A 24628-nucleotide genomic window follows, 5' to 3' on the forward strand; every position below is an offset into this window, starting at 1 on the left:
AGATTCTTATGAAATATTTACATATAGTTTCTATAAAAAGTTAAAGCTTCAGTGTATGTTATCTGGGAGAATAAATATAATTGTAACTTTTGCAGCCCCTCGACAGCTGCTCGGATCATCACTTTCTTAGTACTGGTTGTTAATAACATAGTGACATTCAGTTCTCAGCTGCAGAGAAGTTAATTAAAAAATGAAAACCAATATGGTTAGTAAATTCCTATATTTGTTGTAGGTGTGATCAGTGTGGTGGTGGATCCTGTTTCTGCTTTTACAGAAATGCCATCTACAAAACAGAAAAAAAATCACTCTCTCTTAAAGGGGCTCTATCATTGGGAAAAGTAATTTTTAGATAAGAACATCCTTGCATAGCCACATACCTTTTGTATGTAAATTGCCTCAGTAGTCTTTGAATAAGTCTGTTGTTATTCATATGCTAATTAGCTTTCTGCGTCCACCGGAAGTCTCACTGTGCACTCCTCTCTGCTATTCTCTATGTGTATGCACAGTAGAGGCTGCTGTGCTGATGATTCATCTCCCTGCTAGCATACACAGAAATAGCAGACACACACACTTCCGATGCAGGCAGAAAGCTCATTAGCATATGAATAAAAACTCACTTATTCAAAGACTACTGAGGCAATTTACATACAAAAGGTAGGTGTGACATAGCCTTTCTAAAAGCTATGCATGGATGTGCTTATCTAAAAATGATGTGACAACTTTACTCCTTGACTCTGCTCCTTAATTGTCATCATCACTAAACTGCTAACACGGTCTCAAACTACGCTATGCAAGGTGTGCAGTGATAGCCGACATCCCCCAACCACAGATGGCCCAGCGCCTATGGCTTATATACTGTGCTCATACTGCCAGTGTCTTCTTCTGTACGTCTCCTTACAAGGTACAGCTATAAAGTGGAGCAGAAGAGAGGCAGGAGGGATGATGATGATGATAATGGTATCAGATATACTGACAATATATTAGGACTATATTTCATAGTCAAATTTTTAGTTTGGACTAAATGACCACTTTAAAATAACATTGTATCTTCTAATTTATTAATGAATGGGAACATTTTAGTTATCAATGGGAATATTCAGCTTTGTGTGATGGTTTCTGATCTAAATTTAGCAAGTGATTATTTTACATAAATGAACATTCAAAGAGCACAACATGAGCTCACATGAAAGCCAAAAATATATTGGAAATCATCTGAAAAGCACATCTCATAGGAAAGCCAATTTGTAGAATATTTACTAAAATATACCACCGTGTTTCCACGTACTTTTCCTCAGTGTAGATAGAGCATCTTCTATTCTCCCTTTAAACAATGGAGTCTTCAGAGTAACTTTTGCCTAAAATACAAAATGAATTTAATCTGTTATTAGAGCAAATCTTGCATAACAAATAACTTATTATTATTGAAAATGAAATTCAATTAAATATGTCATTGCAGCCATCCAGTTTTCACCCACAGTTGAAGTATCTGAAATTATTTTAAGCTCCTATGAAAAAGAATTACCTTTTTGAATAGCCTAAAAGGGTCTTTTATAATATGACTAGGAATACTTATCAAGAAAACAAAAGGAATTATCCTGATCTTCAATGTGTTGAGAAGTGAATGCTTGGGATATGTTAATAGATAGATCAAGGGAAATTTATTTGTATGCAGAGAAGCAACAAGATAAGACAGAGTAAACAACTGATGTGATCCGTGACGTGTGTTACATTGTACGGCTGAATTAGAAGAATTTGATCGGGAGAAGGACTGGATGAAGTCTGCACTAAAATGAAACAGCACTTCCATATTCTTGTAAACATCATCCACTGCCATAACAGCTAATGGATCTATCTCTGAAAGACAGTCTGCTAAAGTCAATAGGATAGGCATGCACTTCTGAGCATCTTGTGATATGAAAAGATAATGGAAATAGTCAACAACCTGGTTCTGGTATATTGAGAAAATAAAAATAAATAAAAATATATTTTGCAAAAGTTATCAAAAATAGCCATTTAAGGGTCAGGTCACACAGAGGAATTTGCCGCGGAATTGGGGGCGGATTTCTGAATCTGCCTCCCATTGTTTTCAATGGGAGGCTGAGATCGCAGCAGGACATGGAAAAAAAGAAGCGTCCTGTTCAATCTTACCGTGGATTCCAATCGCGGAGTCCGCGGCTCGAGACTCCCTTTTGATTAGGCCCATTCATCTGAGTCTAATCAGGAGTGGGATGCTGCAATGGAATGGTGATGCACTGAACCAGCGTTCTGTCACGGCTAGCCCACACGAAAATGCCATGTGAACAGATCCTAAAAGTTCCAAAAATGAGTCCCGCAACAGTATAAAGTATCTACATATATGTTGCTTACTGGTTAAGGGGTTTTCCTATCACATGCATTTATAACATGTCCATAAAATATGCCATAAATATCTGAAAGATGAGATCCCATCTGAGGTACCAGCCATTCTGGTACTGCAGAAAATTGGGAGAAAGCAGTTCAGTTAAGTCTCCATCCATTGACTTCTATGTGGGTTGTGAGAACAGCTGAGTGTATTTGCTTGGCTATTAATAGATTCAGAATAGTTGGTGGCGCTCAGTTATTATGGTTCTGTAGAAGAAACTTTAAGGCTGTGCCATAAATACTCAATAGATACAGGTCCAACATTGAGTCTCAATCTTGAGATAGATGTGGGACTGGAATATATTGTGCATTTATTGCATATCCTATAGATGTTCATCACTACAATGTTATGAAAAGATTTTAACAAGTTACAAAGTGTGTTGCACAGTACAGTAATGTACTCTTAAAAAATGAGACCACTCTTTCCTCCAATATTGTACTCACTTTCTGATAGTTGTGAAGTAGGGCCCATAATGCAGAAGCCCCTATTCTCTGAATATTGGGGTTGTCATTTTCCAGACAGGCACATAGCACAGTCATAATTTTATCTAGAAAAAATATTCCAAGAATCATTAGTCTGGTACTAAATATACAGAAGAATTCCCATGGCATTTAAGGAAGGCATCATAGTACTTATACAACATCAAAGTCATTCTACAGTTACAATTCAATGAAAAGATAGTCTTCTAAAGACAACCTCCGTCCACATGCAATATCAGGGAGAGCACATTGTCTGAATGGTCACCATGCAATACTATACCAAATGTGTAATATGTTGTGGTCTTCCCAACCAAAATTAGTAAAGCGATTCAGCATATATCTGAGGAGTCAGCCTGAAAGAGGTTGTCTCGTATGGGATGACAGTTTCAGTACAATAGGAATTCATTTTTTTAAATCTCTTTTTAATTTCACATTGTAAGATTTGGTGAGAGGTGGCCTGAGTTCTGTGTCAGCTCAATGCCAACCCATTTTAGATATGAACAGTTGAGTAATGTGTGATATTTTGGATTCCTACTGATCTGAGAGCAGTGAAGAGGGCAAGGAGGCTTGGCGGCACCTAAGCCAGGCTCATCTCTAACTCTATCGGCCATATAAACATAGTTTTATAAAACACAAAGATGGAGACCAAAGTTTGCATGTACATAATAAAAATTGACATGTAATGTCATAAAATCTAACCGGTCCAGATTAAAAACTAAACTTTAGTTTAGGTCAGGACAAAGGCGTCTCTTGAAGTACCTGGGCCCTATTGCAAAATCTGTAATGGAGCCCCTATCTGCCTTGTATCAATTAAAAAAGAGCTATATTTTATGTGGCAGAAGGACCACTGGGATACAGTCAGGGTCATGGGTTCAGTAGCAACTGCTACCACTGTACCCGTTATAGCTACAAACCTGGGTCAAGCATCCACAACGTCCATAAAACTACAACCCCCAGCCAACTTGCTGCTGAGACTTGCTGTAGGCAGCTTTACTGTCAGCTAAAAGACTCACTACATACATAACTGGGAATTAATTTACAATCATAGAGAATCAGTCAAGACAGATAGATGTGTCCACATGTCATAAAGCACCTGCATAGTATGCCGAATGAGAGGGAACATCTTACTACTGGAGAAGAATATTAACTTACCGCAGACAATGCTGGAAGCCTGTGCTTTCAGGTCACGTGCACATACACATGTAATGGAGCAAAGTCCGTCTATCTTGACAGATTCTCTTTAATGGCATTCACCATATTATGTATGCACAGTTTCCTCGGCAGTATCCTCTATAATTGGACTTTCTTAAATTAGATCAATATCAAGAAAGAATTCCTGTCTGTGGCTTTGACTAGTAGACTAACACCACATTATAGAAAATGAATAAAAATCATTCATCTAAAAATTGATAGAACTTCAACAGAATGGAACGAAAAAAGAAAACCATCTCATTCTGAGATCAAACGTTTCTAAATGATTTCTTACCATTGGAAAGTATCTTTGGCTTATTGGCTTGATTAAAGCAGATGTTATGTAAAATAAGCAGAGCAGTGGGGAACTTAACCTTCTGCTTGTATCTTGTAAGTTCCAGAAGAAGGTCTAGGCTCCCTTTCAGCTTTATAACCATCATCTGACCATCACCTCCTAGTGACAAAGTCCACAAAAATTTCAGCCACATGTTCGCGGCAGAATTAAGGTTATTGCCTTTCGACAAGGACAGCGATAGAAAGTTTTGTAGAAAATTACTCTGCAAAGAAGAAAAAAAGGGAAATTAGAATAACAACTTTATTTATATAGTGCCAACATATCTGCAGCATTTTCAAATCGGAGGACACATGAACGGACAATATGACACAATGTGATAAAGAAATAAACATGTCAAACAATAGGAGTGAGGGCTTAGCTCAAGAGAGCTTACGATCTCTTTTGATACTCTGGATATGTCCACGAGATAGCCCATCAGTATCAAATCATTGGCAATCCTTCAATTGGTCCCCCCTGTGGCACCAGAGTATTACAGCTCTGCTTAGTTTACTGAAATAGGAGCAGCGTTGCAGTACTCAAGTCCCGCAACTGTACAATGGACAACTTCTGTTTTTGGATCTGTCCACTGTATACGGATCAATGGATGGCCTGAACAGCTAATTGGTGTTACGTCCTGAACAGATCTGATAATGATGAACTACCCTGTGACCTATGTAGATAGATGTGTTTTTTACCTGTTCTTTTCCTGTGTGATTTCCCTGCCCCATGTGTCCAATGACATTGAGATGACTCAGCCACCTCAGCAGTCACTAGTAAGGAACTGGTGAACCAAGTGAGTGATGGCACATGTCCCTCACTGGCAACTGATAAGGCCACTGACTGGCCTCATTGGTCATATGAGACACGTGACATACGGCATGAGCCTGAACGGACACCGTGGTGGACAATGGAGCACCAGGAAGAGGCGAGTATGCTTATTTTTTTAATTAATTTTAATCATCCCTGATCTTCTACCTGGGTTGCTCCATTTCCTGGATAACGCTGAAGTTGTATTCATTTTAATAAGATTCAAATATATGTGATTCAATCTGATTTTTATGGCATATTTAATACCTTAAGCCAAGACAGTAACAAATTCAGCCTAGATCTTTGCCTTTCATGAACACAAGCAACCTAAATATTACCTGTAAACTTGTTGTGAGATATGTTTTTCATTCTTACATACCTTCTGAATGATGCATTTGCAGTCTTGAGTATCAGCAGCATTAGATAGGAGACCAAATACCCCTTGTTGTACATTGCCACTACATGATGATGGGTCAGCAGCAATCTTTAAAACATTGTGCAGAATGGAGCCGCCCGTTGGGGATTTCTGTGATGGCTGAGTGGCTGTTACTGCAGTGTTAGTCCAGCATAAAGAACTAGATGCTTGACAAAAGGAAAAAACAAGTGCATTTTAGTAAAACTTTACAAAATATAAACCTCTATATAAAGTAAATTACTGTCCCCTGCCTTAACTTTGCATACTTGTAATTGTGTTTGTCACACGGTGTGCTGCATTAACAGCTATTATGAATACTGATATGTGCTACCAACCTTTATACTTAAAATGATTGCATAGGATGTTTTTTAAGTGAAGTTGCAGGAGAGACTTGTATATATATGGTATAGAATATATATATATATATATATATATATATATATATATATATATATATATATATATATATATATATATAGTCTGCAGGGTTGATGTTGAGGCAGCAGGATTGCTACAGTCCATCACTGGTTTCAAATGGTGTGCCTATGCCACCAATGTGGGAGCCCGACTGTCATGGACAGGGCGCCTCTAGTCCAATTGTCAGGATCTTTGCCATTTAACCCTTAAAAGTGGTCAATGCTTATGGAGTTTAAACCATGCCATTTAAACCATTTGGTGAATGCCATAAAAACTTTAAAATAAATAAATAAATAAATAATAGAAAATGATTTCCATCCATCAGGCAAATATGTAATAAAAGTTAATAAATATACCCCCAAATGGTACCAATAAAAACTACATATCACATCGGTACACTGACTGTTAAAGACCAAATGCAGTGGGTACGGAACATATTCAGACCCCTTTAACTTTTTCACTCTTTTCATTGCAGCCACTCTTTGTTTTCATTGCAACTTTTTAGATTTTAGCAAATGGCTGCACTGAAACAAAGAGTGAAATATTTAAAGGGGTCTGAATACTTTCTGTACCCACTGTAATAACACTTAGAATGCAGAGACTCAATTTTTTTTTTGTTTTAATTGTGCAAAGTTTGTAAAACATAGAACATTGTATACATATGAATTATAGTGACATATAGAAATAAAGAAAGTACATTATTTAAACCAAAATTAGAATGGCCCAAAATTTAAAACGTACACAAAAAAGGCCACAAAAAGAGTTAATACCCCAAAATGCTGCTACTGTAAACAGAACAATAAAATGGTTATGGGTGAACGTGACGATATGCAAAAAAAAAACAAAAAAAACCCCCTTGGTCCTAAGGTTTAAATAAACAAATAACAAATGTGAAATTATATTTCTACTATATTAAAACATGTTCTTTCAGGAGCCACACGGTGGCTCAGTGGTTAGCACTGCAGCCCTGGAGTTCAAATCCCGCCAAGGGATTTGTATGTTCTCCCCGTGTTTGCATGGATTTCCATCCCATATTCCAAACACATACTGATAGGGAAAAATGTACATTGTGAGCTCTATGTGGGGCTCACAATCTACATTTTAAAAAAAATAAAATAAAATAAAAAATAAAACATGTTCTTTCTATAAGCAATAAGAGGATTGGAGACAGTGGCACAGAATGTGTGAGAATTGTAAGGACAGTACAAACAAAGTCGCAACAATTATAATCCAAATATGGGGTTTCAATACGTAAGCAGAGAGCAAAATAAAGGGCTTATGAAACTATCATCTTTTCAGTTACAGTTATGAAATGAAATTTAGGCATCATAGATATATGAGCATGGAGAATTTGTTCTTCTTCTTTTTTACCTGCGGGAAAGTTTGCCGTGTAGACACAAAGTAATTGCAAAGCACCTTGCATCAGCGTATCATCCATCAAAAGCCATGGCCAAAGAGAATACAGCACAGGAACAAACTGAGACTCCAGGGCAGCCGCCTGCCAAAAGACAAAAGAAAAAACATTGAAGCAAGAATTGTTGCTGTTGCTGTGGTCCGGCCTCACAAATTCAATATTGTGCTTAGCATTCAAAAGAACATGTAAAACGCAAGTATAATTATATAAGTGCATGTTAGATGTGTGCAAAAAAGAATATGTACAGTATATCAAATAATAGAAATAACAAATGGTCATCTGACAAAAATAGAAAGTATTTTATAAGTGTGTGATACATCCTCTCTCAATCACGCAAAAACGGCTAAACGGATTTGGCTGAAATTTCACACACACAGTTTTTGATCTGGATTGAAACATAGGCTACTTTAGATGAAACTAAATTACATGGCCTCTTAGCAGGAGGCTTCCAAAAACGTGACTGTTAACACCAGCTCAGAAAACAGTGCCAATCCTTAGCATTTACAGCCCCAAACTCGCTAATCTAGCCTCAGCGGTAGCCCCTAGCCCCAGTCACTTACATTGTGCTGTTTTTAGGGAACTTGCACATGCAGGTTAGGGTTACAAAGTCCAGCGTCCTACCACTCCAATGCAGCGGGTCTGTCATGTATGCAGAACAACAGCGCGATACTGTCCTGCGCCACTGCACGACCAAGGACAAAAACTACAGTGCACTAGGGAGGCAAAACGCAGCCTTCCGACCTACATTATTTACTCCGGCCCTACAGCACTTCGCAGAAAAGAGCTGGACCGCGGCGTCGGAAGTCTGTGCCGTCCACAATGTCCAGCTATGATCCCTGACACCGCACTTGCCTGGACTGTGTTGCGCGTTCTCCACACAGCAACTAGCATCGGCAAGTGCGCACCCGACACTCTTCTGGGGACACACCAACCCCAGGCTTCACCCTGAATGATCGTAAGATGAAGTTCCTGCTATACACCGACGACTTCCTACTCCTGTCCCCCACTGAGAAAGACCTCCAAGAAAGCCTGTCAGTGCTGGAAAAATTCAGCACCACATGGGCTCTACCCATCAACCACAAGAAGACCAAAGTCATGGTACTTCAGAAGAGCCATAACAAAGCCCCCACCCCAAAATTCACACTGAACGGCTCCACACTGGAGAAAACCAACAGCTACACCTACCTGGGGCTGGAGCTCAGCCAATCAGGAAGCTTCAAAACAGCAATAGAAACCCTGAAAGCAAAAGCCTGCAGAACCTTCTACGCCATCAGAAGACAACTGTACCACCTCAAACCACCGGTGAGGGTCTGGCTGCAGATATTTGACACAGTCATCGCTCCGATCCTTCTCTATGGCAGTGAGGTTTGGGGCCCAGCCACCTACCCAGACCAGTCAAAGTGGGATTCCAGCCCAACAGAGACCTTCCACCTAGAGTTCTGCAAGTATCTCCTCCATGTCCACCGCATTACCTCCAACATGGGATGCCGGGCAGAGCTAGGCAGACTCCCCCTATGGCTCACCATACAGAAGAGGGCGCTATCATTCTGGACTCACATACAGGGCAGCAGTCCTGGCTCTTACCACCACCAAGCCTGGCTGAGCCACAGAGCCCTGAGCAAACCCGATACCCCCCAACCAAGCATCAGCCATCTGCCAAGCCAAAACCCCCAACATGCCCTGAACAAGGCTCAAATAAAAGGAGTCATTGAATGAGAAAGAGAGCGGTACATCGAGGAATGGAGAAGCGCAATAAATAACTCCAAGAAACTCACTGTGTACCAGTCACTGCAAAGAGACTACACAATGGCCACCTACCTGGAGAGAATACGCCACCCCAAACACAGACAGACCCTGAGCTGGTACAGACTGAGCGCCCTCAACCTGGAGATGGAGATGGGGCGACACAGGCAGACGTACAAGCCACGGGAGAACAGACTGTGCCAGCACTGTGACCAGGGGGCCCTAGAAGACGAGACCCACTTCCTGCTACACTGCACCAAATACTCAGCTGTGAGGGTCGTCTACTACCAAAGACTCTCTGCCCACATCCCAGACTTCATATCTGCAGACGAGAGGAGGAAACTCTACATCCTACTGGGAGAAGAAGAGACCACTGTGGAGATCGCTGCCCAATATGTGTCCAGCTGTCACCAAACAAGAGGAAGATGAGACTCCACGGACTGTTGTACCCCAAATCACCCCCCCCCCCATACAGCTGTCACCAACTAAGAGGAAGATGAGACCCCACGGACTGTTATACCCCAAATCAAGGACCCCACCCCATCCCCCTATTCAGCTGTCACCAACTAAGAGGAAGATGAGACTCCATGGACTGTTACACCCCAAATCACCCTCCCCCCCCCCCCCATACTCTCCCCCTCGACTCCAGCTCCCCCCCCACTTTACTAGCTTTGGCAATGCCAAATATCTATTTGGACGTGCCAATAAAGCCTGTTTGATTTGATTTGACAGCAGGGCCACATCCCAGCTGTCCTACTCTGGCCTCCACCCAAGGCTTACAACATAGACGCTCACCACATTCAATCACATCCTGTGTCCGGAGGGTCCCGCAGTGCCCTGTCCCTCAGTTACTCCTCCGGCCATTAGAAAATATAAACATGTCACATATCCACACTGATACCTACATGTGCACACTGCTACATGCATGTCACATTTCCATACAGTTACCTACAGGTCTCATATCCATACTGTGCTCTACCTGTCACATGTCTCTACTGCGATATACAAGTCCCCACACACCTACACATGTCCATACTTCTATCTGCATGTTCATACAAGACTATATACATGTCAGTGATCAACACCGCTACCTACATGTCCACACTGCTACATACATGTCACATTTCCATACAGCGCTGTACCTCTCACATGTCTGTACTGCTATATACATGTCCCCAGACAGCTACAGACACGGGCACCGCTGTAATGCTATAGAGGTGCTACCTTCTATTTCTATGTCATATGTTTTGTCTATGATGTAAATATGGTGACTGAGGCAAGAAAAAGAAAAAAAAAAAACTACAAAATTAGCAAGTGTCAATCTATTATTTGGCTAAGTGGCCAGGGGGAAAATTGTAGGAAATATTACTTTTTTTGTCCTCTATGTGTGCAAAATCTACAAGGAAATAAAGTCCACTCTACATAAGCCAAGGTCGCTTGTATTCCAGTCTTATAACTAGATCATGAAATGGTATTTTGCAGTTAAGAGACTGCACTTATAATAGACACCATGTGAATCGTATCGCCGCGCTTGCATTGTTATACTGCCTAAAGCAACGATTTTCATTATGATTAAGAAACAAGTGTTTTTGTTTTCGGCAATCTGTTACTGAACTGATAACATATCATCCCAAAGGTTTAGGTATGAAACTGTCAATACAGATACAACATGTGGGTGGAACCTGATAATCCGCTCTATATTGCATCTTGTGCCAGTGCAAAGCGAGATACGAGATGTCCAACATAAAGCCGGACACATTCAAACAAATAACAAGAATTCCTTCTATATTCTTCTAGTTCATTTTCACACTGACTGAAAAAAATAATTATATATTAAGATAAATCAACTACAAAGTTTTGACCTGTTAAGGTAAAATATGGAAAGTTATGTCAGTCAGGCCCCTTCAGTAAAGTTATCACATATGAAAGACCGCAGGCGCCTACCGCAGTCAGTGGACTCCCATTTATTTTAGAGTGCTCCCATTGAAATAACCGCCTTCCCCAGTACAATTTAAAGGAGTTGGACTGAAACACTCTCAGGGCTCGTTCACATCTGCGGCCCGGTCTCCGTACTTAGGTTTCCGTTTCCTGCCTAAAACACAGGCAGGATACGGAAACCTGCAGGAGGCTTTCTCACCCATTCATTTGAATGGGTGAGAAAGCTGTCCGGCCATGCGCGGCGGTGAGCGTTTTGCGCTCTCCGCCGCGAAACCGGGTTTTATAATCCGGACACAGAGTCGGACATGCAGTACTCTGTGTCCGGATAAAAAAAATCCGGTTTCGCGGCGGAGAGCGCAAAACGCTCACCGCCGCGCACGGCCGGACCCGGTCTATGGTTTCCGTCTTCTGGCATGCAGAAGACGGAAACCATAGAACGGAGACCCCAGACGCAGGTGTGAACCCAGCGTTATTTTTACACCACTTTTTCCTAAGTTACATAAATTTTATTACTTGGGTTGTTTTAAAAAACCTGTTTCTTTTAACCCCTTAAAAACGGAGACAATTTTTAGTTTTAGCATTTCTGTTTATTCTTCCCCATATTCTGAAAGCCATTATTTTTCAGTTCAAATGACGGCTTATTGTTTGTGGAACAAATTGTACTTTGTAATGGCTCATTCAATATTCTGTGCAATGTGCTGAGAGGCTGGAAAAAAAAAATCAGAATGAGGTGGAATTGGGGAAAAAAAAACACATTTGTTTCAATTTCATATTGGTTTAATTTTTTGGCAGTCAATATGTTGTAAATGATATGTTACCTGTATTCTTTAGGTCAATGTAATACCAAATTTAATGTTTTGATACCTTTTTTAAAAATTTAAAACTTTGCAAAATAGAGAAACTTCTATTTACAGTCCCAACAATAAAGAAACATGTTATTGTAACAGTTTAAGTAATAAAGTTTATTAGCGGCAATATAATGCTACCTAACTGTGGAAGAAATCAGGGGTGAACCTGCCCCTTTCGCCGCCCGAGGTGGACGACAGAAAGCCGTCCCCCCCCCCTGGAGGAGGGGGCGGAGTGGAGGGGGCGTGGCGGAGGGTGTGGGGCTAAGCAAAGGGGCGGGGCTTAGCAGTGTTCGCAGGCAGAGAGCAGGCACGGAGAGGACCTGCTCTCTGCCTGAGCGTGAGGGGAGGCTGCTGGAGCAGCGCTGCACCAGTGGCCTCCCCAATCCACTGCTCGGTGCTAAGCCAGTCCAGGACAGCTTGTCCTGGACTGGCTTAGGTAAGCAAAAATGCCGCCCTCTCTGGGGCCCTGGCATAGCGCCGCCTGAAGCGGTCGCTTCAGGTCGCCTCATGGGAGGTGCGGCGCTGGAAGAAATGGAGCATTACTGGTGATGGTGTGTATGGCAGAAGACTTCAAGTTCACTTTGTCTAAATAGTGATGCAGTTATTTTGTCCAACCCATTTTAAGAGATATCAATCAATTACTAAATAAACGTGCCAATATATTCAACATGGAAAGGGAATAGATGAGTGGTCTATTATTTTGGACGTATTAAAACCAAACCTTTATTAATACCATTAAAAGATACGAATTCAAAGTACAAAATTCAAACACCCAGGTGATAACCCCAAAATAACAAAAATTATAACTCTATAACTGAAGTATGATCCGTGGATAATTACTACGCCACACGATCTTTTACAACAGTAAAAAGGCCATCTTACTAAGAAGTGGTCTCTGAACGGTAAAAGCCACTACCGGATTATGACTGATACCAGGCTAGTCACTTAAAAATACAAAATGGTGACCTAATCACTTTTGCCAATATATACGCTCGGCATCTCTGGTAATAACATAAGTATCCAGAGTGCCTAGCCAAAACGGCAGTATCACCATAGACCCAGTTGGGATTTGTATTAAACCGTAAAGCCCAGTATCCTGGTCTTACAAGGTGCTGCTTCGATTATATTGGTATCAAAAATAAGCTGCCTAAAAAAGAGAATTTTGCCTGACACGTTTCCTATGCTATTACGGCAAGGTATGGCATATTCATCAGAGGCAGATATTAGGGAAAAAGCTAAGTATCACCTAAATATTTTGTTACAAATTAGGCCTCATTCAGAATAGCCCTCCTGCAGCCCAGTTGGCACTGATACATGGCCGTACAGGGCCTCGGAAGTCACCACTAGTTAAAGTGTGTGACTCCGCCCCTCAATGACATATCCCACCAATCGCTACTGCACCACGCAGCTGAAGAAGACAAGGGATCGTCAGGCTGAGACACACACTGCGCAAACTCCGAGGACGAGGATCATGACTGGAGGAAAAGGTAAGTATACATCACATAGTGGTCCCCGCCCACCCTCCTCCATCAACCAATAGATTGCGCACCCCAAGACAGCGCCCGTGACCATTGTAAACAGAGGGGCGGTACTTTATACCACCGTCCGCCTGTCTGTTGTGAAGGCTAGTGTCCAATTGCACTCACTAGCCGAGCATTACAAGGAAAGATGTTACAGGTAAATATGTGACACCACATCCCCGGGATACCATTAATCCCGCAAACTAAACATAAAAAAGGGGGGTAAAAGAAACAAAGAGAAGGACATACCAACAAAAACAGCAATTGTCCATAATGGGTGAATAACACCCAGGTAATGTATTAACATGTATATTACACCAAGGGACACTGTATCATAGTTGGTATTGCAGTAAAAGTGCAGTATTGCAACAAAGATGGTGATAAAGGAGCTCTCCCATATATAATAAGTCAACTCCATAATAGAAGGGGAACTAAAAAATACCTATGCTATGCATGGAGAAATGAATATGCCATACCTTGCCGTAATAGCGTAGGAAACGCATCAGGCAAAATTCTCTTTTCTAGGCAGCTTATTTTTGATACCAATCTAATCAAATCAACAGCACCTTGTAAGACCAGGATACTGGGCTATACGGTTTAATACAAATCCCAACTGGGTCTATGGTGATACTGCCGTTTTGGCTAAGCACTCTGGATACTTATGTTATTACCAGAGATGCCGAGCGTATATATTGGCGAAAGTGATTAGGTCACCATTTTGTATTTTTAAGTGAGCAGCCTGGTATCCGTCATAATCCGGTAGTGGCTTTTACCGTTCAGAGACCACTTCTTAGTAAGATGGCCTTTTTACTGTTGTAAAAGATCGTGTGGGGTAGTAACTATCCACAGATCATACTTCAGTTATATAGCTATAATTTTTGTTATTTTGGGGTTATCACCTGGGTGTTTGAATTTTGTACTTTGAATTCGTATCTTTTAATGGTATTAATAAAGATTTGGTTTTAATACGTCCAAAATAATAGACCACTCATCTATTCCCTTTCTAATTTGTCCAACCCCTGTAGTTCTCCAGTACATGTTATTGTTGGTGATGTCTAGCAGTGTGATAAAGAGTTGGTAATACATCTCAAAATCAATAACGAACAAAGTGTATTCTATTTGTAAAAATTTAGGTTTGACCTCAAGTCGACAAAAGGCTGAAATTATGATCTTTTCGTTTAAAGGAAAAGGAAAGCATTGTGGATCATTCTTGTCTCCTTTAAAGGGATTCTATCATTAAAATCACTTTTTTCTCAATCACACGTAGGAATAGCCTTTAGATGTCTTCTCTGCGCCGCCGTTCGGTAGAAATCCCGTTTTTTGTCTGTATGCAAGAGAGTTCTCTCGCAGCACTGGGGGAGGTTCCTAGCGCTCTAACAGCACTGGGGGCATCCCCAATGCTGCAAGAGAACTCTCAAGTGCTGCCTCCATCTTCTTCAGGAACGGCCTCTCTGCGCGTCTTCTTCCGGAGCTGGGCTCAAACTTCTAGGCCTTAGGCAGAGCAGACTGTGCATGCTCGCAGCCACAAGAAAAATGGCCGCTTACGCAGTAAGCTGAGGCATTTGCATACAGACGAAAACCAGGATTTCTATCGAACGGCAGTGCAGAGAAGACATATAAAGGTAGAAGAAGTATAGCCTTTCTTAAGGTTATTCCTACGTGTGATCGAGAAAAAATATGATTTTAATGATAGAATCCCTTTAAGTATACTGTTTACTAGAAATATTCTTTATACAAGTCATATTCTCTACTTACTTTGCACTCTTCATTTTTGTAAATACAATTCCTCAGAAGATGCATATGAACTTTTAACTGCTTGCAAAGATTTTCTTCCTATAATGCAGAATGTGTAGAATTCACTACATTTATTGGGAAATGCAATTTTTAATATCTTGTATATTAGACCAATTGAAGGAGAACTCTCATGTTACAAAAAAATTTAATGAACATGTTGTAGAGTTAAATATGTTTAGGAAAGCTGAATGACAATATAGCTGTAGTTATTGTTCTCACTTTGACTGTCACCCAACTTTTCAAGACTTAAAGAGGACCTTTCATGTCCTAAGGCACATGCAGTTTTATATACCGCTAGAAAGCCAACTGAACTCAGCGCACTGTCTGTTTTCATGTTATGTGCCCCAGGGCTGGAGATAACGGTGCCATTAGTTTCGACACTGATCTCCCCGCACCATCAGAAGGGCGTTCCTGACAGTCTACCTGGGCTGTGAGGAACGTCTCTCCTGACAGTACTCGTCCATAGCCCTGTATTGTCAGAGAGGGCATTCCTTACTGCCCGGGGATGATACTAAGCTGTGAGGAACTCCCCCCCCCCCCCTCCTGTATAAGAGCACTGATATCTCCAGCCGCGGGGCACATAAAGGGAAAGACAATGCGCTGGATTCAGCGCCCTGTTGGCATTCTAGCGGTGTATAAGACCACATTTGCCTGAGGACATGAGAGGTCCTCCTTAAATGGTACACATGTTTTATCATACAGTGGGGAAGGTTGGGGTAGCAAATGTACCTTTCAAGCAGAAGTGACAAGCCCTGGGGCAAATGTAATAATAATTGTGGCTTCTCCAGAAATAATAAATAAATAAATAATAATAAGCAAAAATAATCATAAACAAATTATATATATATATATATATATATATATATATATATATATATATATATATATTTCCTGCCATTTATTTATTTTTGTGATGATTATGCACTTTAATTTTATGGAACCATTTGATAAAAATGATCACATGGACTGACTACACTCATGCGTTTCTCATCTCAGAAAAGTATGGCTTATCTAAAGAATGTGCTACAAATGTCTAATAGACACCGACCCATTTTTGTCCCAAGTCTGCTGTGAACTGAAAAGAGGCCACACATGCGCAGCTCTTAACATTTACTTCTATTGGATTTCTAAAAACAGCTGAATAAGTGTACAACTCTGCGGATAGATCATAAATGCCCTACATGAGCAAACCCTTAAGACAACCTTTCACCAGCACCACCACCTCCAGTTCTTCTGTTAAGAGACTTTGCTCCACTAATTCTCTAGCTCCCAATGTTCCACCCAAAAAGATAAGTGCAGTTAGTTTTGATGCCTGTTGTGCTACTTAAGCTCTTGTATTGTCAGGGTGGTGGTGTCAGACAGGAGCGTGAAAGGGGCATGATTCAGAGCTCCAACAAAGAGGTTGACAGAGTCAGAGCTCAGAATCACACACCATTCCTGCCTCACACCCTTCACCTGAAAGTAAATATGCCTAAACAGCATATCATGCCCCAAAAGTAAACAGTGCAGCGGTGTATATTAAATGACGCAAAGAGCTAGACTAGGTGGTGGTGAAAGGTCCTCTATAAGGACACAAACACAAAACATTGAATATTTTAGATCTTTTTTTTTTCTGAGAAAATTGATAAAATACTTTTTTTTTCTGTGAAGATTTTCCTGGTCGTAGTGACTCCAGTGTCAGCTGTGCATGAATATGCTTCATCTTCTCAATGCATGTATCTATAAGGTGAGCTAGAAGAGGAACAAAGAACTTTTCAAAGAAAGAGAAAACCGAAATTCATAAAACCTTAAAAGTGGGGATTCCCCATAACCATAACCACTCCCCTTGTTTGACATCTATACTCCGAACCCTTATAACAGCTTCAATATCCCCAAAATCTGCTATGGTACATACTGTAATTCATAGACTATGCTTACTTTCTGAGTCCTTTTCTATGGAGTGTTATATTGCAATTTCTATTTTTCCCACAGAGATAACACATTTATGGTACAGTATATACTAAATGTGAAGAGGATAATGGGCCGTTTTTACACTACACTTACATATCCAAAAAGGGGTAATCCACTTATGTAACACTTAACATAAGATTACAGCAAAACGCATAATTAATAGTAATATTTTTAGTGAGTATTTTGTGGCTCATAAATGGAGAACAACAGCTGGAGCTGACTTCTGAGCATCTTGTAATGTTCTCTATTATAAAAGCCCACCTTGTAGACTGTATCCCTGGGCACTTCTGCTGATGGCCAATAGCAAAATTAAACAATTTCCACAGATCTGTCTGAGAGGGTCCTCTGAGGACTTCTCTTCATATAACTACAAATAGAAGAGATTATAGTGCAAAATTAGAACGGTTTATTATTGTACATGCAAACAATCAAAAATTAGTTATAGGGCGCATTTGCCATTTGTCACCCATTGACTGTCAAATAGTATATTGCACAATATTGTATGTTTTTTTGTGGTGTTTCCCTGTATGAGAAAGCATAGGTCTATAAAGTTGGGAAAAAAAAAAGGTTAGAATGCTTAGAATGGCAACCAAAATGGTCAGCAATGTAACTAAGAATTTGCAAATGGCGTTAAGACTTTTCAATCTCAGCACCATTTGCAACTAGCCCTGCCACTGTGCTGCCTCTAAGAAAAAAAAGAGTGTGCCAATATCAACGCTATCCTCAGGACGCAGATAGACAGGGGTGGACACAGACAGCCAAAGGGCCCTGAGTAGCAGAAGATATGGGCTCCTTCTTTTCAAATATCACATCATGGAGCAACCCTCTTACGTCTCTCTAAAAATCCACCATTGATCTGTAGCCATGAAGTTCATTAGCTTAAGTATTAATCCACAATTTAATAGACAGTAGAAAGCAAATTAAGGCAATACAGTCCTACTAGCCCCTGTGGAGCTGCACAGGTTGCACCAGTAGTATATTGACCTCTGCAGATAGAGTTGAACACAATGGTGAAGCAGGAAGGCTTCAGCTCTTTGCTCCACCATTCAGGCTGCAATTATTACAACTTCCAGCACTGGGCAGGCATGCTGAATCGAGGCAAAGACAAGTAGAGAAGAGATACAGAGAGAACTCCATGGAAATGGCACTTGGTAAGTATTTTTTTCTTCTTCTAATTTTCATTGAAGAACTGTGGGGCGATGCTGCTGGGGAGCATTATACAGTGTAGAGGGACAACTGGGAGGTATATGGAGTCTGAAGAAGACACTGGGAAGCATTAAAGTGTGTGTGTGTGTGTGTGTGTGTGTGTGTGTGTGTGTGTGTGTGGGCCATTGGAGGGCATTTTACTGTGTGTGTATGGCCCCTGGATAGCATTATTATACTGTGTGTAGGGGGCATCACAGGAGAACATTATACTGCATGTGGGACTCCACTGGAAAGCATTATACTGTGTGGGGGACACCAATGAAGATCATTATACTATGTGGGGGACACCACGGGAGAGCATTATACTATGTGGGGGACACCAATGGAGAGCATTATACTGTGTGAGGGACACAACTGGAGAGCATTATACTGCTTGTGGGGTACCACTGGAGAGCATTATACTGTGTGGGGGACACAACTGAGCATTATACTGTGTGGGGGACAGAACTGAGCATTATACTGTGTGGGGGACACCAATGGAGAGCATTATACTGTGTGAGGTACCATTGCAGAGCATTAGACTGTGTGGGGGACACCACTGGAGAGCATTATACTGTGTGAGGGACACCACTGGAGCGCATTATACTGTGTGAGGGGCACCACTGGAGAGCATCATACTGCTTGTGGGGTACCACTGGAGAGCATTAGACTGTGTGGAGGTTCCACTGGGAAGCAGCAAATGGTGGGAAGGGCACTGAAGAGCATTAACCTTTGTATGGGCCACCGAGCTACATACGGTTTGTAGATTGAAAATTTGTTTAGGCACCTAAATGTTTTTTTAGCTTAAGAGCCAAAGACTCCTAGATATGTGTGGTTTCATTCTCGAGCACTGGGTATGCTGATGCATAGAGTCCTGGCTCAATGGACACTCTTTAGGCATATGTCAATGAATGAGGGCCTATAGATATATTGGTAGCTTTTCCTGTTATATACCGTAAACATATTTTAGGATCAGCTGCAATGTGCACTGAGCTTTATATTTCTAAGTTAATACCTATAAAATGCTGTGACAACTACCCATGAAAGAGAGGAGTTAAAATTTCACAAAGTGTTCTGACTGGAATGTTAACTTATTTTACTGAAGATAAATATATTGCAAAAGCTATATTCACAATACGGCATTTACACAAGTGTGCTAAATTGTGATAGGTTGCATAGGATATCTTTGTACAGCAATCTTGTGAAGTGAGGCAGCACAGTCAATGATGCACATGGTAGGTAAGGCATAATGTTCAACATATACACTGATCCCACATAATATTATATAGTACATTGTTATAATGTGCTTTATCTTTACCATCAATAAAGCGTTACAATCCTCATCATTGTTTTTGTTGCTTTGTAGTGGAATATTTCCCCTTTAGAGGGATGGGATTATAGTAATGGGAGCAGAACTTACTAAGTGTCAATACCATTTGGTATATAGAGTAAGGGATAAGATGTCCCAAACTTTGTAGAAATGTTATTCTACTTTATTTGTTTATATGGAAGGATAACCTTGTCCGTGTTTGCCATTGGGATATAAAAGGAGGTCGCCTGTCCACCCATACGATAGCTATATGACCTTGTATGCAAGGAACAGAGTTATATAACATGAATCAACTGGAAATGAGCCGAGCCAGAAAAGATGAATCCTGTATCTCCCATGTTGGAAACCACATCACTTAACTGTGCAGAGGAAGTAACTCACTGCCAATGTATGTCAAATAATTCTCCCATGGCCCAAATAACATGATTTTCACTTGCAAGACCATCTGCTTGGCTGTTTCTAGTGCAAATCAATGCAGTATCCAACATATCCTGAGGTACTGGTAGTGTATGCAATAGGGAGACGAGTGACCTGTTCTTTTTAGGTAACGTTATTTATTTTACTAATTTGGCTTATATACAGTACATATGGCACATTATATGTATTCATTAAAGAGGACCTTTCACCATATCTGGGCACATGCAGTTCTATATACTGCCAGAAAGCTGACAGTGCGCTGAATTCAGCGCACTGTCGGCTTTCCCGATCTGTGCTCGGTGTGAAGAGCTTATGGCCCGGTACCGTAGCTCTTCTATGGTCAGAAGGGCGTTTCTGACCATTAGCCAGAGACGTCCTTCTGCCTCGCGGCGCCTATCGCGCTGTGCTGTGGAGCCGGGAGGAACGCCCCCCTCCCTCTGCTCACAGCGCTCGTCCATAGACGAGTATTATCAGGAGAGGGAGGGGGCGTTCCTCCTGGCTCCACAGCACAGCGCGATAGGAGCCGCGAGGCAGAAGGACGTTCCTGGCTAATGGTCAGAAACGCCCTTCTGACTGTAAAGCGCTACGGTACCGGGACCGATAGCGCTTTACACCGGGCACAGATCGGGAAAGCCGACAGTGCGCTGAATTCAGCGCACTGTCAGCTTTCTGACAGTATATAACACTGCTTGTGCCCAGATATGGTGAAAGGTCCTCTTTAACATACACATTGTATATAAAACAATAAACACTAACCTGTAAAATTATTTTGCAAAGGCTACTTCCCATTCTCAGATTTCCATCTAACAGAGAAGCGAGTGTTGAGTTTGACTCATAAGGATCATTGGGTTGCTGATGTCCCTCTTCTGCTAGAAGAACTGATAGAAATTGGAGGCTCGCGATGAACAGGTGCAAATGTTTCCCAGATAGTGCTAAGCATTCAGAAATGGTATCTGGACAAAAAAAAAAAAACACTTTATATGACTAAGCAAAAAAAAAAAAAACCTCTTGAATATCATGTTCATAGAAAAGGTCCAAAATGTGTGTTTCCGCCTACACTTTAGTTCAGAGATCATATCCATCTTTAGGGGTAGTCATAGGAATAATAAAAAAAACAAAAAAAACTCCAAAAAACAAAAACAGACAAATGTTTATACAGTCTGTAATTCCATGGAGGAGATTGAGACAAACCCTGTGACTGATGCATACAATGATCTCCCACGATCTTCCAACACTGTTTATAAACTGTGAATTATCAATGGGGTCAAATATTGAAAAAGAAAAAAAAAAAGTTTCCTGGAGTGTTGCATTAAATGTCCACAGTCACCAGGAGCTTAGCCGTTTACTGTATACTGTTTTGTGAGAGTCCAATATTAAACTTCTAGGCAGTGGGTTCCTAAATTTCCCCTAATAGTGGCTGCAGACAGACATCATGACATAACATAAAGGGGTATTCCAGTATTAACAAGTTACCCATTATCAACAGAATAGAGGGTAATTTGCTGATAGGTGAGGGTCCAACTGCAGTGGGCCGAAATGTGTGCTCCAGCTACTTCATTTCTGGGATCGCCAGAGATAGCCCCAATTTACTAGGACTTAAATAAGAAAAACTTTTTTTGGGGGGGGATGGCACATCAATATCCAACTGGTGGGGGTCCATCAACAAAAACTTCCATCATCTGTTTGAAGAGGCCACAGTTTTTAAATAAGTGCTGTGGACTCTTAACTGTTAGCCAAGCACAGCGCTGTACATTGTATGGCGTCCCTGCTTGATATTATAGCACTCCAATGTGACTGACCTAGGAACAGGTCACATGACCCATGGACGTGACATCACACAGGCTGTGAAGCAGTAGTGGAGCTGTCGGGTGGTCCAGTGACGTAACTACCGGGGTAGCAGTGGTGGCAGTAGGACATTAAAGGGCCCGATGACAGCCGCTACCGCTGTGTTTTTTTCTTTTTCTTTTAATAGGGCGTTACCAGCTGCAGTAACTCCAGCCAGTAACGGGCCCATTTACTTACTTCTCTGGGCAGGCTTCGGGCCTACTAGTGTGACGTCCTTGACGTGACATGACTGGGGCCTGCATCCATATGTGTCTCGACGCAGGCCCGGGTTATGTGACGTCCCGTACTTCATTGAAGATGGCCGACATCAGCGGGGAGTGCCGTGGAGCCAGGGATAGGTAAGTAACAGCGTTTTTTTAATGTTTGTATCCCCCCCCTTGGGTCTTCGATTATTATACTCTGGGGTCTGAAAAGACCCCAAAGTATAATAATTGTTCATGGGTGTCCACAATGGGACATAATGGTGAGTGCAGGGGCCACTATGGGGCATAATACTGTGTACAGGGGCCACTATGGGGTATAATCGTGTGGGGCAGAGGATGTCGGTTGGTCGGGGTCTTTGGCGTTGGTTGGGGGGGGGGGGGACAGCATGTCAAAAGTTCACCACGGGGCCCGCCATTCCTAGTTACGCCACTGGGGTGGTCATTATTATTTCGTTCGTAGAATAAAAACTAACTCTATGGGTAAAGGAAAGCAGGTGATGTGGAGTTCATTGCGTATACATTTAAGGAATGATAGACCTGAAAATGATATGCTGTTAAGAAAGCATAAAGAAAAGTATTATTGTTATTTATATCCTGTACAATAAAAAATAAAAATCTTACCATAAAATGCAATCCCATACTTTGACAAGGCTTCTGTTATGGGAGAGATAACACCTGATCCATTTTTTCTTAACAAAGTAGTTAAAAACAAGAATATGTCTGTCCATGACTGATAAATTGCAGCTTTTAGCTCATTATCTGCAATGAAAATACACATATAAATATATAACAAAGAAGAAGAAGAAGAATATCTGCTATGACCACATTAAAGAAGATTTGGGAATATGTTTGTTAAAAGCAAAGACATACAGGAATAAAAGCTTTTACCAACTCCTAGGCTGTCGGCAATAAACAAAGCTTACAAATAAACCGTTTTCCATTAAATAGCCAATACTGCACAGGATCCAGTTACATATACAGAAAGTATACACACAGACAGACTTTGGAAGGTTGAAAGGATTGCAATGAACAAACAAAACATGCTTTTCTATTCCAAAAAAACATTCCCAACTAAAATGTAATACTGAATATAAGATATTTTTCAGTATAAGAAAGAGTTCATCCAAAAAGCACATCCCATTTGACTATTAAATTAAAGCTATATAATTGTTGCCTTCCCTGTTTATTAGTCTGCAGCAATTTCTCCATGTTCCTGACGCAAATAGTCTTATAAAAAGCCGCTGCTGATCTGCTCCATCTTTGCTTTGGCCTCATTCACGTCTGCGTTTGAATTCCATCTGGGGGAGTCCGCATGGAGACCCCCTCGAACGGAATACAAACACAATTGCAAGCACTGTACAATAAAAGCACACGGACCTCATAGACTATAATGGGGTCCGTGTGCTTGCAGTGCACGAATCATGCGGACAGGAAAGTAGATGGTGAACTACTTTCCTGTCCGCACAATCCCTGCGAAGATCTGGCGGAAAGCACACGGACTCCATTATAGTCTATGGGGTCTGTGTGCTTTTAATGCACCAGTGCTTGCACTTGCGTTTGGTATTCCGTCTGGGGGGAGGGGGGAAGTTAGGTCCCCATGCGGACTTCCCCGGACAGAATCCAAACGCTGATGTGAACAAGGGTTTAGAGATTAAGCGAGAAATGGGCAGGGATTAAGGGGGACGGAGGCTTTTGCTCCAGACCATTGTCTTACAGTCTATTACAAGACTGTGAGCAGGAGGAATAGGAGGATGGATAATAGCTAATCTCTTCAGATATGCAGAATAGTTCTCTGTACCTCAAGACAAAGGTTATATGTTATATGTGGTACTGCAGCTCAACCACATTTACTTGATTGGAGTTGCAGTACCAGATTTAAACTGAAAGCCATGTGTAGTGCTGTTTCCAGAAGACTTGGGAATGAAGAGGATTAGAGATGAGCGAACACTGTTCGGATCAGCCGTTCCGAACAGCACGCTCTCATAGAAATGAATGGAAGTACCTGGCACGGTGACGGCCGCCGGCAAAGTGTACGTGCCAGGTGCTTCCATTCATTTCTATGGGAGCGTGCTGTTCGGAACGGCTGATCCGAACAGTGTTCACTTATCTCTAAAGAGGATGAATGGATAATGTTCTGGGATATTATATTCCCACAGTATGTATTCATAGCTATGTAATTTGCTTTCAGAGTTGTATCTGATGACCGACTAGACAAACTACAGTAGTAGCTAGAAGACCTCTGAACACAACTCATTGTTTTTTTTTTTTAACATACTCCTCTTTCTGCTCTCTTTGAGAAGACCACCCCTTATTAAACAGCTTAAATGTGATAGAAATTCAGTTCTGTCATATATGCGAATAGGAAGAACACCCTCCTAGAAGACCATTTTTCAGTGT

The 24628-nt window shown here is 41.3% G+C and overlaps 1 protein-coding gene across 1 annotated transcript in view; it reads right to left on the reverse strand.

The window, feature by feature from the left end:
* The window catches only part of RTTN (rotatin), a 163796-nt gene that overhangs the window by 1643 nt on the left and 137525 nt on the right, over window positions 1-24628 (reverse strand). The window contains exons 40-49 of the mRNA XM_075270736.1: window positions 22853-22990; window positions 20940-21136; window positions 17513-17618; window positions 16935-17032; window positions 15263-15340; window positions 7416-7542; window positions 5592-5794; window positions 4367-4628; window positions 2845-2948; window positions 1286-1355 (exon numbers count right to left, since the gene is read on the reverse strand). Of these exons, the coding sequence (XP_075126837.1) occupies window positions 1286-1355; window positions 2845-2948; window positions 4367-4628; window positions 5592-5794; window positions 7416-7542; window positions 15263-15340; window positions 16935-17032; window positions 17513-17618; window positions 20940-21136; window positions 22853-22990 (1383 nt within the window). The remainder of the gene's footprint in view (window positions 1-1285; window positions 1356-2844; window positions 2949-4366; window positions 4629-5591; window positions 5795-7415; window positions 7543-15262; window positions 15341-16934; window positions 17033-17512; window positions 17619-20939; window positions 21137-22852; window positions 22991-24628) is intronic.

Source organism: Leptodactylus fuscus, chromosome 4 (genome assembly GCF_031893055.1).
Source record: "Leptodactylus fuscus isolate aLepFus1 chromosome 4, aLepFus1.hap2, whole genome shotgun sequence".
NCBI lineage: Eukaryota > Metazoa > Chordata > Amphibia > Anura > Leptodactylidae > Leptodactylus > Leptodactylus fuscus.